The sequence below is a fragment of the Ahaetulla prasina genome, chromosome 1, assembly GCF_028640845.1.
Source record: "Ahaetulla prasina isolate Xishuangbanna chromosome 1, ASM2864084v1, whole genome shotgun sequence".
Taxonomy (NCBI): Eukaryota; Metazoa; Chordata; class Lepidosauria; order Squamata; family Colubridae; genus Ahaetulla; species Ahaetulla prasina.
The window spans coordinates 254,823,454-254,842,841 of record NC_080539.1 but is presented as its reverse complement, the minus strand read 5'-3'; the positions used below and the strand labels follow the sequence as shown (position 1 = coordinate 254,842,841).

General features: G+C 41.7%; 1 protein-coding gene across 1 annotated transcript; it reads right to left on the bottom strand.

The window, feature by feature from the left end:
- Window positions 1–11,210: 11,210 nt before the first annotated feature.
- Window positions 11,211–12,161, bottom strand: LOC131185105 (olfactory receptor 10V1-like). The gene has a single exon (XM_058157274.1). It carries the CDS (start codon window positions 12,159–12,161, stop codon window positions 11,211–11,213), a length of 951 nt encoding a protein of 316 aa, XP_058013257.1.
- Between the last annotated feature and the right edge of the window lie 7,227 nt (window positions 12,162–19,388).

Genomic DNA, 19,388 nt, shown 5'->3' with positions numbered 1-19,388 from the left:
AAGATTTTTGACTTACCTATAAAGTAGATTTTTTCCCTCCACAATGTTAAGCTTTCATTTTTTACAAATAATGATCACACCGAGTAGGAAGCCCTGTTATATAATTTATCACAAGATTTAGCAATATTTGACCTTTGCTGCATCCACCTACTCTTCTCACATCCACACTACTGGCAGTTGCCAACATATTGCTATACAGTCTTCAGACATTCTGCATGTTAAGGTGTTGGTGGAAAGTTCATTTAATTTTTTTTTCATATAATGGAAAAACAGATATAAAGATATAAATCCTTACCATTTTTGTGCTGCCTCTCAACTTCATTTGGAGAGTATAAATGTGTCAGAAAGAGATTCATACATATAAAACTGGTTAGCCAGGATCGGTGAAGTGCACATTTAAGGCTCTTACTCATAAAGAATTTGGATAGAATTTCTAATTGCTAAGGTCTTTTCCAAGGCTGAGGACCTGATTTGTAGCTTTGATAATTCTATTAAAGTCAGATGCTTTTCCCACACAGAAGCAACACAGATGTGTCCTTAAACTAATAGTTCCATTAGCAACCAGCAACCTCTATCATGTTTCAACCAGTTTTTCTTTCTCTGAAAGATAAAATATTTTGAAATATCTAAGTAGAATTAAATAAAGCTGGAGTGATATTTTGGTACCTCATTATTTAAAAAAAAACATTTGACTAATACTGTCTTTTTACCAAAGTTTTAAAGATTTTCAGCAATGGTGTCTTTAGAAACTGTGCAAGACCCTGGAAGAAATCTGAATTAATATTTCTCACTGATCAGCACCAGAAACATATCAATGGCTCTTCTTTGTGCTGAAGTGAAAGGCTGTTTTATGGATATTGTTGCTACATGTGCTAAACTTTTAATCAGTTACATTATCCAATTTTGCTGCTCTCTCAAAGCACTTATGACTCTTACACTTTTCAGGATATTACAAAAATATCCGCTTGAGGGATAGGCTCAGATCATTCTCACAAGGAATCATTAATTCCATATCTAGGGACACCTTGCTGAAGATTTGCCCTTACCTAATTCCCAACAGATCTCCCTACTTCTAGTCACAGAAGTCTTAGACCAGAGGTCTCCAATCTTAGCAAATTTATGACTTGTGGACTTTAACTCTCAGAATTCCCCAGCCAACCATGGACATAACCCAGGGGTGAAATGCTCCCGGTTTGGACCGGCTCGCACGATCCGGTAGCGATGGCGGCAGCTGGTTCAGAGGACCGGTAGCAAAAATCCCTGGCCCCGCCCCCCTGCCTCTGTTGAGCCACACCATCAGCAGAGCGGATGGATCAGTTTGTAAACATCCCATAGGAACCAAACACTTTTTACCTGATACAGCAGATAGAAGTGGGCGGTGGGCAAACATGGCAGATGTAAGATGACAGCAAAGCAAATGGAAACTCTCTACTGCCAATTTGGGTCCAAGCAAAGATGTAATTTGAAAAAGCATCTTAGAATTGATATTCCCTAGTCCTAACAGAGATAAAGAGCCAAGCATATTCAGACCTAGAAAGTTCTGCTACTGTAATCTTATAATAAATGTATTAACATATATAACGTTGATTTTCTAGTCTGATCTATCTTGAAGTATTGAGACATACTGACTCCAATTTGACCTGAGAAACTGTTAAAGCTATGCAATGCTTTCAGAAACTGCTATTGACTTGAGCTCCATTTCTGCAAAGGCATGGGTGGTGAAACTATGGAGAGGAAGCTGCTCCAGCTGGAACAAGACACTGAAGCCGTTCCAGCAATAGCTGAGATGCGGCAATAGTGGCAATGGCAGCAGAAACAACTGAGAGGTGGCCACAGTGGCAGGGCCACCTGGGAAGCAGCCACCTGCACACAGGACTGTTCCGGGGTCACCTGGGGTCAGGCATGCACGTGTGATAGGGCGGGGGGGCGGGAAACATATAAAAGGTGATGGGGAGCACTGGGCAGTTAGCCCTGACTAGATTTCATTTCTTTGCTTTGCTTTCATTGATGGTCAGTTTGTGCCGGAGCGGGAGATAAAACTCTACAAACCAGGACTGTGTGTGGTGGGGTTTCATTCTGACCTTCCGTAACCTGACAGTATTATTCTTACATCCCATTATACTAGAGGCGGTATTGAGCCAGTTTGGACAAATGGGTAGCGGAAATTTTGAGCAGTTTGGAGAACCTGCAAATACCACCACCCGCCTGCTCGCCGCTCACCCTGCTCACCCACCCGCCTCTCCCATAGGAAACAAAACAGGCGTGAATGGGGAGTGGGCTTTTGCAGGAAACAATTTGTTTGTTCAGTCATTTCAACAGTGGGAAGATCTCTCCATGACTCTCAGAGACTCTGCCAAGTTTTGCCTTGCACTGCATTTGGAAACTAGTTACCTGGCAGCTTTCCAAGCGACATAAGGTCTGTGTTGATAAATATTCCTGTGAAAGACTGTTTGCCAGGCCTTGCTGACTGTGAATGAAAGCAATTCACAGTCGTGAAAATAAAAGGCATTTTGCCGGGACCAAGACTCTGCTTCCTGCATTTTAAGGGAGCCTAGGTCAGAACACTCTCCTGCTGCTGCCGCTGCCACTCTGGAGCTCATCTTTGGGATGGATCAGTAAGTTCTTGCTTTGAAGGGCTCCGTCATGGAGGGCTGTGTGCCCAGACCAGGCACTTGCTCTCGGGCCTCCCGCCTTACATGGGGTAGTGGGAGGAGGAAGTGTGTGGTGGGGAAGGCTGCCTGCAGTTCTGGGATGTCTGCGAACTTGTATGTATGAGGTCTTCTGCTTTGAGCAGAAGGTTAAGAATAGAATAGAATAGCAGAGTTGGAAGGGACCTTGGATGTCTTCTAGCCCAATTCCCTGCTTAGGCAGGAATCCCTGCACCACTTCAGACAAATGGTTATCCAACATCTTCTTAAAAACTTCCAGTCTTGGAACATTCACAACTTCTGGCGGCAAGTTGTTCCACTGATTAATTGTTCTCAATCTCAGGAAATTTCTCCTTATTTCTAGGTTGGTTCTCTCCTTGATCAGTTTTGGTCCATTGTTTCTTGTCTTTTTTTTTTTCTTGTTATAAAAAGTTTTTATTGGTCAAAAAAAATTAATGCAAATACATATCAGGTATGGTAAATTTTCATTTTTCTTATACATGATAAGAATTTTACTCAAAATTTTAAACACATACAACAGCCATATGGCAAGCAGGTGATACGAAGTAGCTAAGTTTCAATCTTACACAATAAGGAAGGGTCAAGAATAATCAGAATATCATACGAAAGAGAATAAGGAAAACCAACACAATACCAAATATCTTTGTCACTTCCTAGTTTTGGATCTCAGAACTCTGGGTTCAGCCTGACCCAACTCCAGGGCCGCAACAGCGGCAGCCGCCTCCGCCCATGGTCTATAACCTCCCTTCTTCAATTCCTGGGTCATCTAAATCCAGGAGGGCTTTGTGTTCCTCCACGTAGGCGCAGCCTCCATAATTGTACTAATTTTTTCGTAATGCCCTCCCGGAAAATCATCAATCCCTCTGGCATCAGCCATCTGAAGCCCACTCCTTCTGGTACAATTTGCTTGATAAAAAATAATATTTCTTTCTCATTTCACGTACCTGTCTGGGAATCTGCCTCAGAATGGCTATCTCCCTGCCCCTATAAGTCAGTGCCCCACTCCTATGTTTTCTAAGAATTTCATCTCTCGTCTCTCTTTTCACAAATTTGACATGAACCTCTCTAGGAACTGCATGCGTGCATATTGTGAATTAACTCTATAAACTCGATCCACATCCCAATTCATAAAATCAACACCTCTCCCAAGAAATTCTCCCAACAGTTTAGTCACAACATCTCTCAAGTCTTCTTGGTCCACTTCTTCCAAATTTTGAAACCTAAGGAAATAAGACATTTTATCCATCTGTAGTCCAAGCACAGCATTGCTTGTCGTCTCCCCTCTTTTCTGCACTGCCCGCATCTCACCCTCCAGACCTTCCACTTTCTGCTTATTTTCTGCTGAGACTTGTTGAGTATCCTTTAAATCCTTTTGGATAGTCACAATTTCTGCTCTTATTTCATCCAGTTTCTTGTCCATATTAGATAACTTTTCCAGAATTCTCTCCATTTCTCCAGCAGTTGGTCTCTGACCTTTTGCCATTTAAAAAAAAAATTTTTAAAATCCTCAGGCAAGCACAGTATCCTTATAATTTCCTCCGGATCCACCAGGGGGCACTCACAGGAGCAACGAGTCCAGAGTACAGTTAGTCAACCAGGAAGCCGAAGGGAAGTGATGTCATCAAGATTCTCATAGTGAAGGCGGAAGCTGGACGCCACCATTGTTCCCCAGAGGGAGGGGGGGCCTCAAACCCTCCCTCCTAAATTTCTCCATCACCTCTTTCTCCAGAGCTCCACAAAACCGGTAATCTTGTTATTTTAAGTTCTCCTCTCTCCAAAGTGATTCGTACTCCTTCCAGTCGCAGGGGAGAAAAAACCCCCCCGCACTCCGGAGTACTCCACTCACATTTGCCAATATCCCCTTCCCTTCTTTATTCCTCAATTCTTCTCCGTTCCCTGTTCACCACCAGGCTGCTGCAATTATAAATCCAAAGCCCCGGTGTCACCGAGCACAGCGGCCCAGGCGACGACCAAAATAATGGCCGCGGCCTGTGGCCTCCGAACCCCGCCGAGCCTAGGACGCGCCAGCATCGGTCCCCCCAGTCCTGTATATCGGCTGGGAGACCCCTGGCGAGCCGTCCGTGCGGCAGGTGTCCTTTTCGGAACACCTGGCCCCTAAGGGCCTCGGCGGCGGCCGGATTCGGACACTGGAGGCAGGAGAAGCCTTCCAGACGTCCGTTGCCACCGGATACCGGAAGTCGTCTCCATTGTTTCTTGTCTTGTCTTCTGATGCTTTGGAGAATAAGTTGACCCCCTCTTTTTTGTGGCACCCCTCAAATATTGGAAGACTGCTATTATGTCACCCCTAGTCCTTCTTTTCACTAGACTGGATATATTCAATTTGTGCAACTGTTCTTCATATGTTTCAGCCTGCAGTCCCCTAATCATCCTTGTTGCTCTTCTCTGCACTCTTTCTAGAGTCTCCACATCTTTTTTACAGTGTGGCGACCAAAACTGAATGCAATATTCCAAGTGTGGCCTTACCAAGGCATTATAAAGTGGTATTAACACTTCACGTGTTCTTGATTCTATCCCTCTGTTTATGCAGCCTAGAACTGTGTTGGCTTTTTTGGCAGCTGCTGCACACTTCTGGTTCATATTTAAATGGTTGTCCACTAGGACTCCAAGATCCCTCTCACAGTTATTACTATTGAGCAAGGTACCACATATCCGGTACCTGTGCATTTTGTTTTTCTTGCCTAAATGTAGAACCTTACTTTTTTCACTATTGACCTCCAAGGTACCTTCTGATTCTAAAGTCTCCAAAACAAGGGAATTTGCTTAAATTGAGCAAGTGTGTATGTGTGTGTGTGTGTGTGTGTGTGTGTGTGTGTGTGTGTGTGTGTGAGAGAGAGATGTGGTTTCTTGGGGGTGCATTTTAGAGAAGTGTCAAGAGAAATGCTAAAAGGGCAATCAATTTGGGATTAAATTCCAAATGAAATTGGGTTTTCAGGGTAAGGAGAGATGAAGAACTTCCAACTGCAGGTTTCTAAAAGTCTTATTAAAATGAATGTCCAGAGCCATGATGGCGAACCTATGGCCCACATACCACAGTGTACATGCACACTGTTCACCTGGTCTTCCAGTTTCCAGTGTTCCTGCACAGGCGAAGACCAGCTGGCCGGCGCACCAGAACCCAGAAGAGCAATCGGCGATGGCTGGTGTCCCCAGAGATATGGCTCTATGTAACCACTTCCGGCAAACATGCCATAGGTTTGCCATCACAGTCCTAGGATTTGTACATGGCCTCATGGGAGTCTAACAACAGCCAATAGAATACATGTTCTTGCACAGGAATAGGAAGTTGCAGTGCAAAGCCCAAGAGAAGGTAGTAAGTACCCCCCACTCTCAACTCCATGTGGTCAGCTGCCCAGAATCACCCATGTGCTTCTGCTTCATCATTAAACCATCTTTCCAATCAGCATCTATGTTTCCAGTGTCTTTCTCCCAGTTTGGAACTGAACCGGATGGATATTTCTTCCAACATAGCACTGATAATGCTACCTAGTCTGGTAACAAAATATATGCAAGGAAACAACCAAGCTCAGAGAGCATGAAGAACTCCACAGTTCACCCCTGTGATACATATATTTGCTTCTATTTTTACCCCAATCTGTTCCTTTAATACATTTATTCTACTGAATTACAATATCAACCTTCAACTAACTATCTTCCCTCAACCAACAATTCATCTATTTTCACTAGTTTTTTCCTTCCCTTCCCTTCCATATATCTACAACATCCTTGGTTGGGTACAATTGCTCCAAATATAGTTCCATTATTAAGGGGCTTTTTCTGCTCATAAAATTACTTCCCCTAGCAGAAATGTCATGGTGGATAAATATTTTAAATGCTGATTATTTGTTGTTGTACTATATGTACATTAAGAATGTCATATTCCCAAGATAAGTACAGTACCATTTTCTATTATTTTCTCTTGATTTTGTTTCACTTACTGCTTTATTTTTTGTACTTTTGGTCAGATACTGTGTTTGTTAAATTAAAAGTCAGAGATAAAAATGTAGAATTGTTTTGGAAGTGGTGACATGAGCTAAACAAGGAGCCATAAGCAAGGAGAATAGAATAAAAAATAAAAATGGTGAAATGATTTGGGATGCAGCTGAAGTGATGGAATTCAGGAAGTGATACAGAGATCTGGATGAGAGTGATAGGTCAAAGAGAGGAATTTAAAGAAATGCTATCGATGTTCAGAAAAAAATGGGGAAAAGAAAATAATAATAGGCACTAGAATGTTCAAATGGAATTGAGGGAAATCTTTGTCACAGTCATAGACCAGCATAAACATGAGAAGACTTGTCTAATGTGTGAAGAATACATCTGTGCCTGTGGAATGGAATAATGCTGCCATTGTTTTGTTACACAAAGCAAAGAAGAGTGAATGCAAAAACTACAGAGGGATTATCATGTTTGATGGAATTCTGATTGAAAAGGCATGAGCGGTAGCAAAGAGTAAGATTTGGAAAGTGCTGGTGGCATAAAGATGTTTGATCTTATGGTGGGTTATATTAATGTGTTTATTTACTTGCATAAGTCTAGTATTACTATATGCTTATTAAAGTTCATGGATATCCTTCTCAGTATTCTTCAAGCTACAACTTTTTAAAGATGGAATTTTTATTATTGTGCTAAATTTGAGCCTGTTGGTGATTAATTCGCTGCAGAGGCCAGGACTTTAAAGGAGGTCAGACTCAAGGATATTTGCTGCTATATCTCCTTATCTCTTCCAGAGATCCAGATCCAGAGCACTTTTAGGACACTGCCCGAATGACGCAGCTGCTTCACATGGAGCCCCTGAGGCTGTGATCCCTTCCTTGGACTGAAGCCAGCTTTCTGTCTTGAAGCTCCCTGACACATCTCTGTTCCGAGCTGAGGGTTGCAGCTAAATTCCCTGCTCAGCCAGCTTTTCCAGAAGGGGAGCGCAGTGCCCGGTAAGTGGCAGGGCAGCTCAGGGGTAGAGAGCTTCCCTCTGCGCAGGTCGCTGCCCAAACTAATGCATAAGGCTCAAAGGTTCTCTTTCTCCAGCCTTGGGATGGTCACTGCTTCCTAACCCACCAAACTCCATGCTTTGGGGAAGCCCAGCTGGGTGCTGCATGTTGGGACTGGTAGCAGGCAGGGAACGGCCACACCCCTCTTTGCTTCCTGCTGGGCCTGCTGGCAAAGCACCCCTCTCATGCACCCGATGCACCTCGGCACATCTGTGAGCCACTGCAGTCAGGTGCACAACGGGAACACTCTCCACACACAGGCCAAGTACAAGACCTGCAAGGGGCCGAGAAGAAGATGAGCAATTGTAACCTGCTCTCCAACAGCAAGCCAAAACTGACAGTGGGACAGAGTTAGCGTGTCCAGCAATTTGCATCTTGTTCTTCCCCCTTGCCTCAGCCTGCTGTTTGGATGGCCAGCCCGGTGGTGGCCTCTTGGCCGGGCCCTGCCCATTTCCTGCCATCAATCCCGTCACCAGTTTGGCCACCTTTGTGGAGCACATGGCCACTATATCACCCTGCCGCCTCAATGCAAACAAAGGCCTTTGCAGGACCATTCATCTTTCTTGGCCTGGGTCAGGCATGGTTTGGCAGCTTCCAACTACATAGGCTCTTCCAGTGGTGGTAGCAGTGCAGTGCCGGCGCTGCCTTGGTGGGTGTGGGCAAGGCCTCCATCTGTCGTCACTGCTGGAGCCACGCATCAATGCGTAGGCATAAGTGCATCAGGTCCTGAAGTGTGTGTATGGGGGGGGGAATCTGTGTGCACCAGCCCATCCAGCAATTCTAAGGAGAGGCCTTCCTCGAACTGATATATTAGAGCAGTCTCACTCCACTGAAGGTCCTAGCTGACCACCTGAAATTCATTAATATAATCTGTGTGTGGTCCTCATCTCTGCCGCAACTCTCTCAGATACCGGTTCGCTGTCTGGATCTTAGCTGGTGGACCATAGCTGATGGCAAAACTCAGCATAGTCGTCCAATAGCAGATTGGGCTGGATTTGCTGGGGAATTGCCCAGCAAGCCGCTAACTTGGTCAAAAGGCTAATCAAAAACCCAACCTTGTCCTGGTCAGTGGGGAAATCCTCAGGCCATAGTCTCATGTACAGCTGGCACTGCTCAAAAAACACTGATCATTAAGCCAGTGAGCCATCGAACGTGTCTGAAACAGCTACAGGGAATTTGCAACGTCGCCAGGCAGCTTGCAGCTGTGCAAGTTGCACAGAAAGGATGGCAACTTGCTGAGATAAATGTTTGTTGTCTGCGTGAAGCTACTCCATTTTCTCCAAGCATGTAAGGGGAAACAAGTTGGTTTGTGAGGTTGGGAACATAATGTGATGACCCGGGGCTGGCCACTGAAATAACTCAGCCAGAATGCTTAATTCCCCTTTATTGTTCCAACTTTTCCCCAAAAGTCCAACCATTTACTGCAAGTCCAGGAACAAAGCGCTAAACACGAACCTCAATTGTTCCTGGCTGCTATTAGTCCAGAGGAGCTGCACAGTTCTTAAAGCAGCCACAGTTCCATGAATTTGGTTCCACAGAAACCATGTCACAGGAAGAGTTCACTGGGACTGCAGGCCCACCCAGAGAATAACCGTGCACATAACCTGAGCAGGCCAGCAAGGCAAACAATACAAGCACAGCGAAGTATCCAGACATGGGTAACAGCATGTGAGACTGGAAAAAGCAACACTTGTTTCTGACAAACACCCCTCCCAACAGTGTCTCTTTAAATCTCATTCCCCAGGTGAGCCTTGTGAAGATGGCGGGGTGCCCTCCTCCCTAATCATTGGCTCTGCGCTGATCCTGCCACCTCTCCATTCTCCGTGCTCAGGGATAGGGAAGGAAGGTAATTGCTCATCAACGGAACTCTGTCACTCCTATTCTTCCGCTGCCTGCCCTGTCCTCCCCCTTCACCTGGTCCTCCTGTCGCCCCTTTCCCTCGCCGGCGACCTGTCCCAGGTCTGCTGGGACTGCTTTGTCCTGCTCCTCCAATCGTTCCTCCATCGGCCCTAGCTCCATCTCATCCTCCTCAGACTCAGGCTCCGCCGGGGCCATGACACTGCCTTTGGTCAGTATGCTGTATAAGATCTATAGAAGCTTCTGGCTTTTGCCCATGAACCATTTTCTGGTTCAAGAAAGACAAGGAGTTTTAAATTGTTTTATCTTTTATTAACTGAATACCAAACATAAGGTGGGAAATACCCACTGAGAGCTCTGAAGCAAAAAGGCAAAACAAAACAACCGCTACTCCCACAAAACAAGGAAGCATTAGCTGCTCCCAAGATTCCCAGACCACCACAATTGGAATGGAAGACCAGCTGCAAGACGCCAGATGCACCTCAGCTAAGATGGACAATAAATGGTTTCAAATGCTGAAAACAGAAGTGACAGTGGGTGGAATCACATGAGCTGATTTGGGAGCTGCACAAATGCTATGCATGGAGGTGGTTCCCAAGAGGGGTATCCTAGCAGAATAATGTTTGCTTGCCTCACAGACAAAAATATCCATGTTTCAGGTCTAGGGAGGTGGCAGGTAGCACAATTATACAACATATACAATAGACAAAAGACATTTTATTTATGTGATTAAATGTGGGGGGGAAAATTACATAAGAAAACTTTTTCTCTCCTTCCACCAGCAGAAAAACTCTCTGAAAAAGGAACAGAACAAGACCAAATTTGGTGGGTCTGAGTGTCAGCAAAAAAGGAAAGGAAAGGAACAAAAAGGGTGGGGGGTTGATTGAATTCAAATCTTGATTTAGCTGTAGAGAAAAAAAATCCTGAAACTGCTAACCACAGCATCCCAATGGAAGAAGCAATTGGGCAGCAGATCAGAATGTTGCTGATTTCTCCATTCTAGGCCCCCTCCTTCTTGCTCATAAGAGGGTTATCTTAGAGCAGGGGTCCTCAAATGTTTTAAATAGGGGGCCGATTCACAGTCCCTCAGACTGTTGGGGGAAAACTGGCTGGGGGGGGGGCCCTAGGTGGTCATGTGATTGGATGGGTGTGACTAGGTGGTCATGTGACTGGGTGGGCGTGGCCAATTTAACAGTCCATTTTTTTGCCTTTCTCCTTCCTAAGCTCCTGTTTAAATTGTTTTCAAAGACTTTTAATTTAAAGCAGGACTTTACAAGCCAAGAGCTGCTTTTCAAGGCAGGCACCAGCGAGATCACTCCTCAGTTGTCCCTCAGCTGGCCTTCCAGCTGGCTGGCTGGAAAATAAGGTCCATGGCAAGGGACGGGGTTTAATCACACCATGCTGAGGGCCGGATACTTTGCATTGGCGGGCCGTATCTGGCCCATGGGCCATAGTTTGAGGATGCCTGTCTTAGAGCATGGGCATCTTCTATGTCTACTGCCAATAAATAAAGGAGTTGGAAAGAACTTCAGATATTTGGCTCTGCAGGGATTATGATAACATAGAGAAGTTTTAAGCATGCAGATAGTCTACCCATCCATCAATTTCTTGTCTTCTTGATCCCAACATATTGTAAGTATAGTTAGTGCGCCTTTTCTACCTTATCGACAAAAGTGTCTCATTTCTTCTCAGGCAGCATTATTCTTCTGAAGGACCTGTTCATTGCCTCTTTTAACTCTTTGCTCCTCATGCTGTAAATCAGGGGGTTTAATACAGGGGTGATGAAAGTGTAGAAGACAGACACCACCCGAACTTGGGTGGCTGACAAGCAGGAAGCAGGGCACAGGTATATTAAACTGCCACAGCTATACTGTATAAGGACAACCATTATATGGGAGGAACAAGTAGAGAATGCTCGTTGACGCCCCAAGGCAGAAGGGATGCGTAGGACGGCCATTATGATGATGACATAGGACATGAAGATTAGTGTGAAGGGGACAGCCAAGAAAATAGTACTTGCAATATAAAGGCCAAGTTGCTGGCCGTGAGTGTCTCCACATGCCGCTTTCATTAGAGCAGGATAATCACAGTAAAAATTTCTGATTGACATATCATTGCCACAGAAAGTCAGAGTCAGGATGAGGAGACCCCACACTAAAGTACAGGTCCCAGACATGGCCACTATCCCAACTACAAGACTCATACACATTCTCCAGGTCATAATGAGAGGGTAGCTTAGTGGGCGGCAAATTGCCACGCATCGATCATAAGCCATGATAGCCAGCAAGAGGCAATCTGAGCCCCCCAGCACAGTAAACCAAAACATCTGGGTGCCACACCCACCCAAAGAAATGGAGATCTTTCTCACTGAAGCAAGATTAGCCAAAGTTAAGGGGGCAATGGTACAAGAGTAAGCAATCTCCAGAAATGCCAGATTAGCCAAGAAAAAATACATTGGGGTATGGAGAGAGCTTACAGTGTAAATGATGAAAGCAACGGACACATTCCCAAGTAGGCTGAGTAAGTAGAGAATCAGAAAAGTCCAGAAGATCAGCCATTTCATCTCTGGGATGGTTGTGAATGGTTGGAAATAAAATTCCAGATTCACAGTTTGATTTTCACTCTTCATTTAAGTCCTGTGGTCTGTTAAAAGGAGAAAGAACAAAAATGTATGAAAATGACATCTTTGGAAATTTAAGTTGAACTTAAGAAATTCATCAGGAGTTAAATTCCCAACCTCTGTATATTTGACTATTGTGCTGTACTTTCTGATGGCTGAGAGGAAGTCATTCTTTATTACATACTTCACCAACTACTCTTTCTCAGTCAAGATAACATGGCAAACATTTTTAAAGGTAAATTTGGTCTCACAGGTATGTATTATACATATCTCTTCTTTTATTTGGTAAGCAGAACATTTTGATCAGGCATTAAGGGGGCAAGAATACTTCTTTTTATTGCTAAATTAATAGCATTAGACTGGCTGCCTGACTTATTCCATTTATAAAACATTTTCATTAGGAACAATCAAAGCACATACAATTACTTTATTATCTATAGTCTTTGATATATAGTGTGGGTGACAGAATAGGAGATATTTTCATTTCTTACCTGTGTTTTTAGAAACATAACATCAGCTTCTATTCTCTTTTCTTTGCAGCTTCTGGTTCTGAAGTCGTCTTAAATAATCCGGGGTGTGTGTGTGTCTTTACTATTGAGGGATTTTCCCCTTAAAGCTACCATTAGCAACTTGGCATATTATTATCTTATTATTGTTGATCACAGAATGAAAACAGCTTTGTTTTTATACACAAAATTCTTATCACAGTTTAGGTGAAGATTTTTCAATGCCATACATTATGGATTGGCAATGTTTGATTAAATATAATGTATCTCTGATAAGAGAGTCTCTTTTGTATAATAAGTTGCCAATTAAAGAACTTCCAAGATGGATCTTTATTCTATTTCAGCACTCATAATAATCATGTGCAATAATGCAGCATGTGTTTATTGATTTTCCAAAGTGTTTTCATGAACTATAATGCCAAACGCTCAAAGCACTAATCAAAAGAATAAGTTGCCATCTGCCCTTACTAAATTTTGTGGATGAGTTCAGGCAACCCCACAATAAAAATGTTGTGACAAGACAAAGCATATAAAAATATGACAATACAAATAGGTTGGGTTTCATTTATGAATAACAGGGGAGTATAAATCTTAATTAGTTCTAGATAGTTTCTCAGCAAGGAAACTGACATCTTATGTTTAGTCCTTTTCATAACCTAGTTATAAACCATTTGTACATAACTTTTTAAATTCTATTTCTGGTCAACCAGAGCTGTACTGATTTGGACAGCAACACAAAATACTATATTATTATACTATTTATTTTGTGGAAAGTTTTCAGTGAAAACATTTCAAACAGATTACCTTACTCCTCTTTGTTCTAAATAACGACAAAGCAATAAGTTCTTGCAAATTCTAATTCCAGCTGGAATTAATGTAATGAATGTTGTTTTACATAATGTTGCATTTAAAGATTAAATATAACCTTCAAATTAGTTCCAAATCATGCAATACTTATCTTTAACTCCAAGCTTTCCAAATTATATGTCTAATGATAATTTGAACAACCTTTTATATAATTTGCAGAAGTAGTTAAATAAGAATCTCTTGGGTTTGACAGATGACACAATTAGGAAAGTTTTTAAATAGATTATACTTTTTTTCTGTTTGTAATCAGTTACTTTCATTATAGCATGCCTTGGAGACTTGTTAAAATAAGGAAGTCTCTTATGTAAGGCTTCTTTCATTCAAGACAATAAGGCTACCTGTTGTGCCTCATGGACAGGTGTAAAAGGCACATGAAATTTGTTGATTGCAATCCGCCCAGAGTTCAGTACAAAATGGGCAGTTATATAAATGTTACACATAAATTAAATTATCCTACTATTATAACTGCGCCTTGTATTTTACATGATCCTGGCTGGATTTCTTTTTATTGGCTTCCTTAATACTTGCAATAAACATGTTTCTTAGAAAGCTGTGTCCATAAATCTCTACCTGGAAGACTTCTGGTTTCCTTGGTAAGAAGCCTAACAGTCCTTCCACTTTGCTTAAAGATTGGGCCCTACCTGACCCTCTTCTGAATTATTATGCCTAAATTCAAACACTACTCCACTTATTTGATAGATGGGCTAGAAAATCCTCAAAATACTTGTCCAGCTCTATGGCTGTAATAGTGCAAAATTATTCAAAAGATTAAATCATTGTTTCTCAAGCCTGGTGACTTTGAAATGACTTTAAGATGACCACTTAAGTTTGAGCCAGCTATGTGCTGCCGCTGCCAAAAAAGCCAATGTAGTCTTGGGATGCATGAACAGAGGGATAACATCAAGATCACGAGAAGTGATAATGCCACTTATATACCGCATTAGTGAGGCCACACTTGGAATGCTTCATACGGTTGTGATCACCATGAGAGATTTGTGTGGGAATGATAGGTCAAAGAGAGGAATTTAAAGAAATGCTATCGATGTCCAGGAAAAATGGGGACAAGAAAATAATAATAGGCACTAGAATGTATAATTAATTCCATATCTAGAGACACCTTGCTGAAGATGTGCCCTTACCTAACTCTCAGCAGATCTCCCTACTACTAGCCATAGGAGTCTTAGACCAGAAGTCTCCAATCTTAGCAAATTTAAGACTTGCAGATGTCAACTCTCAGAATTCCCCAGCCAGCCATGAAAATAACCTCACTCTAAAAGAAGGCTGCCTTCAGGATTGTAATTACAGGTAATTCCCAAGTTTCGGATGTTCATTTACCCCCCCCCCCCTTCAAACTTAGATAAGTGCCTCCTAGTGTTTATGAAAAAGTCCTGAAATTACGAATGTTGCAGCACCATGGCAGTTGTTCTCTCTCTCTCTCTCTCTCTCCCTCCCTCCCTCCCTCCAAATCCTTTGTTGGCTTTTGACAGAGGCTTGCAAGTCTGAAAGTACTTCCCCTCTGCCCTGCCTTATTTTCTAGAGTACTACTAGGTACAATCCCTTCTTTCTCAGACACCTTTTCCACTCCAATATGTCCTTTTGGCTCCTTAGAGCTCTCCTATCAAACCATTGTCTAGGCTGCAACTTTTCCTCCTGTCTCCCAAGATTATTCTTACATCCCATTATACTATAAACAGAACCCCCCAATTTAGGAAAGACTTGGGTATTGATGCATAGAAAGAAAGTGTGGAGAAGTTGGTAGTTCCTTGATTAGGATATTGTTTGGTGCTTGATTCTTTGTCTGATGTTCATCCCGTAATTAATCCCTGTTTATTTGTGTGTTGATTGCTGATGGAGAGGTATTCTGATGTTTTTGATTCCAAGCTTTTTTCTTGTTGTTGTTTCTTTTGAATGGTGTGCCAATTTTGTTTATGTGGTTTTTTTTACTACCAACTCAGATGAACAAGTAGTAAACAACAGCCTAATTAAGAAACTGCCAAGGATAAAGCAACACCCCCACCAAAACTGTCAGGGCAAACTACTATATAAAAATGAAGAACAAACCCCAGTACTGATGAGACTACCTAGTATGATAACAAAATATATGCAAGGAAACAACCAAGCTCAGAGAGCATGAGGGACTCCACAGTTCAACCCTGAGATACATATATTTGCTTCTATTTTTACCCCAATCTGTTCCTTTAATACATTTATTCTACTGAATAACAATATCAACCTTCAAATAATATCTTCCCTCAACCAACAATTCATCTATTTTCACTAGTTTTTTCTTCCCTTCCATATAACTACTACATCCTTGGATGGTGCAATTGCTCCAAATATAGTTCCATTATTAAGGGGCTTTTTCTGCTCATAAAATTACTCCCCCTAGCAGAAATGTCATGGTGGATAAATATTTTAAATGCTGATTATTTGTTGTTGTACTATATGTACATTAAGAATGTCATATTCCCAAGATCAGTACAGTACCATTTTCTATTATTTTCTCTTGATTTTGTTTCACTTACTGCTTTATTTTTTGTTGTTTTGGTCAGATACTGTGTTTGTTAAATTAAAAGGCAGAGATAAAAATGTAGAATTGTTTTGGAAGTAGTGACATGAGCTAAACAAGGAACCATAAGCAAGAAGAATAGAATAAAAAATAATAATGGTGAAATGATTTGGGATGCAGCTGAAGTGATGGAATTCAGGAAGTGATACAGAGATTTGGGTGAGAGTGATAGGGCCGAGAGAGGAATTTAAAGAAATTCTATGAATGTTAATGTCCAGGAAAAAATGAATAGAATAGAATAGAATTTTTTTTATTGGCCAAGTGTGATTGGACACACAAGGAATTTGTCTTGGTGCATACGCTCTCAGTGTACATAAAATAAAAGATACTTTTATCAAGGTACAACACTTACAACACTTAATGATAGTCATAGGGTACAAATTTAACACTTAATGATACAACACTTAATGAATATCATAGGGTACAAATAAGCGATCAGGAACAATATCAATATAAATCATAAGGATTACCAGCAACAAAGTTACAGTCATAGAGTCATAAGTGGAAAGAGATTGGTGATAGGAATGATGAGAAGATTAATAGTAGTGCAGATTTAGTAAATAGTTTGACAGTGTTGAAGGAATTATTTGTTTAGCACAGTGATGGCATTCGGGAAAAAACTGTTCTGGTATCTAGTTGTTCTGGTGTGCGGTGCCCTATAGCGTCATTTTTAGGGTAGGAGTTGAAACAGGTTGTCCAGGATGTGAGGGATCTGTAAATATTTTCACAGCCCTCTTTTTGATTCGTACAATATACAGGTCCTCAATGGAAGGCAAGTTGGTAGCAATTGTTTTTTCTGCAGTTCTAATTATTCTCTGAAGTCTGTGTCTGTCTTGTTGGGTTGCAGAACCAAACCAGACAGTTATAGAGGTGCAGATGACAGACTCAATAATTCCTCTATAGAACTGGATCAGCAACTCCTTGGGCAGTTTGATCTTTCTGAATTGGCGCAGAAAGAACATTCTTTGTTGTGCTTTTTTGAGGACATTTTTGATGTTGGGTGTCCATTTTAGATCTCGCAATATGGTAGAACCTAGAAATTTGAAGGTTTCTACTGTTGATACTGTGTTGTCTAGTATTGTGAGAGGTGGAAGTATGGAAGGGTTTCTCCTAAAGTCTACCACTATTTCTATGGTTTTGCGTGTGTTCAGTTCCAGATTGTTCTGGTCACACCCTGAAGCTAATCGTTCAACCTCCCATCTGTATGTAGATTCATCATTTTTCTCGAATGAGATTGATTATTGTTGTGTCATCTGCGAACTTCAGTAGTTTAACAGATGGATCGTTGGAGATGCAGTCATTGGTATACAGAGAGAAGAGAAGTGGGGAGAGCACACAGCCTTGGGGGGGGCCTGTAATAATTGTACAGGTATCTGATGTGATTCTGCTTAGCTTCACCTGCTGCTTCCTATTTGTTAGGAAGCTTGTGATCCATTTACAAGTCTGTTCAGGTACCTGTAGCTGGTTTAGCTTAGTTAGAAGAGTGTCTGGAATGATGGTATTAAATGCTGAACTAAAGTCTACAAAGAGGACTCTTGCAAATGAGGAAAATAATAACAAGCATGAGAGTATTCAAATGAAATTGTGTAAAATGTTTATCACGGTCATAGACCAGCATAATCGTGAGAAGACTTGTCTAATGTGTGAGTGTGAAGAATACATCTGTGCCTGTGGAATGGAATAATGCTGCCATTGTTTTGTTACACAAAGCAAAGGAGATTGAATGCAAAAACTACAGAGGGATTATCATGTTTGATGGAATTCTGGTTGAAAAGGCATGAGTGGTAGCAAAGAGTAAAACTTGGAAAGTGCTGGTGGCATAAAGATGTTTGATCTGATGGTGGGTTATATTAATGCGTTTATTTACTTGTATAAATCTAGTATTACTATATGTTTATTTAGGTTCATAGATATCCTTCTTGGTACTATTAAAGCAACAACTTTTTAAAGATGGAATTTTTATTATTGTGCTAAATTTGAGCCTGTCGGTGATTAATTTGCTGCAGAGACCAGGCCTTTAAAGGAGGTCAGGCTCAAGGATATTTGCTGCTATATCTCCTTATCTCTTCTGGCTCTAAATGCAGGGTCTGCTTATTAGAATAACACTTAGGGCCCTAGCTGAATGTGCATATTAAAAGTGTTGCAACCCCTTTCTAGAAATATGTCTCTAATGTTTTCACACGCAGAAGGAAATCTGCCTCTCACTTTGGGGCTGACTTGTTTCCTTATCAGTTGTGAGTTCCTTCCTTCCTTCCTTCCTTCCTTCCTTCCTTCCTTCCTTCCTTCCTTCCTTCCTTCCTTCTTTCTTTCTTTCTTTCTTTCTTTCTTTCTTTCTTTCTTTCTTTCTTTCTTTCTTTCTTTCTAGTTTGGCACCTGCTGGTAGAGTGTGTGCATGCTCAAACTGCCTTTGATCAGTATGCTGTATAACATCTATAGAAGCTTTTGGCTTTTGCCCTTGACATTTCTGGTTCAAGAAAGACAAGGAGTTTTAAATTGCTTTTACTTTTATTAACTGAATACCAAACATAAGGTGGGAAATACCCACTCAGAGCTTTGAAGCAAAAAGGCAAACCAAAGCAACCGCTACTCCCAAAAAACATACCATGGATATGAATCCATGCATAAACTTTCTATCTATGCATTTCAATAAAAAGTAACCATATTTCCTTGTAGATTGAATATGGGGGAAGTAGATGCGTTAAATATGTAAAACAAAAACAGACAATGAGGAATAATAGGGTGGTGAATAAATGTAGATTGACTACAATAGTGACTGACCTATACAAAAGAAGTATGTTGAGGAGGTTTAATTATATAAAAAGAATGAATATGGATTGAATCAGGAAACAAACTTATGAAAGATGACAAGATGGGTTAAGAGAAGGACAAGGGGAACTGCAAAGCCACCACAATTCGATCTCCCTGATCAGTTTGAAACAACTGTGAAATTAAAATGTGAAGCTGAGAAATTAGAATGTGAACCCTCTACAGGGAAGAGGTGGATCTAAGAGTCCAGGAGAAAGAAAATCCTGCCAACAAGGAAGCATTAGCTCCTCCCAAGATTCCCAGACCACCACACTTGGAATGGAAGACCAGCTGCAAGACACCAGATGCACCTCAGCTGAGATGCACAATAAATGGCCTCAAATGCTGAAAACAGAAGTGACAGTGGGTGGAATCACATGAGCTGATTTGGGAGCTGCACGAAAGCTATGCATGGAGGTGGTTCCCAAGAGGGGTATCCTAGCAGAATAATGTTTGCTTGCCTCACAGACAAAAATATCCATGTTTCAG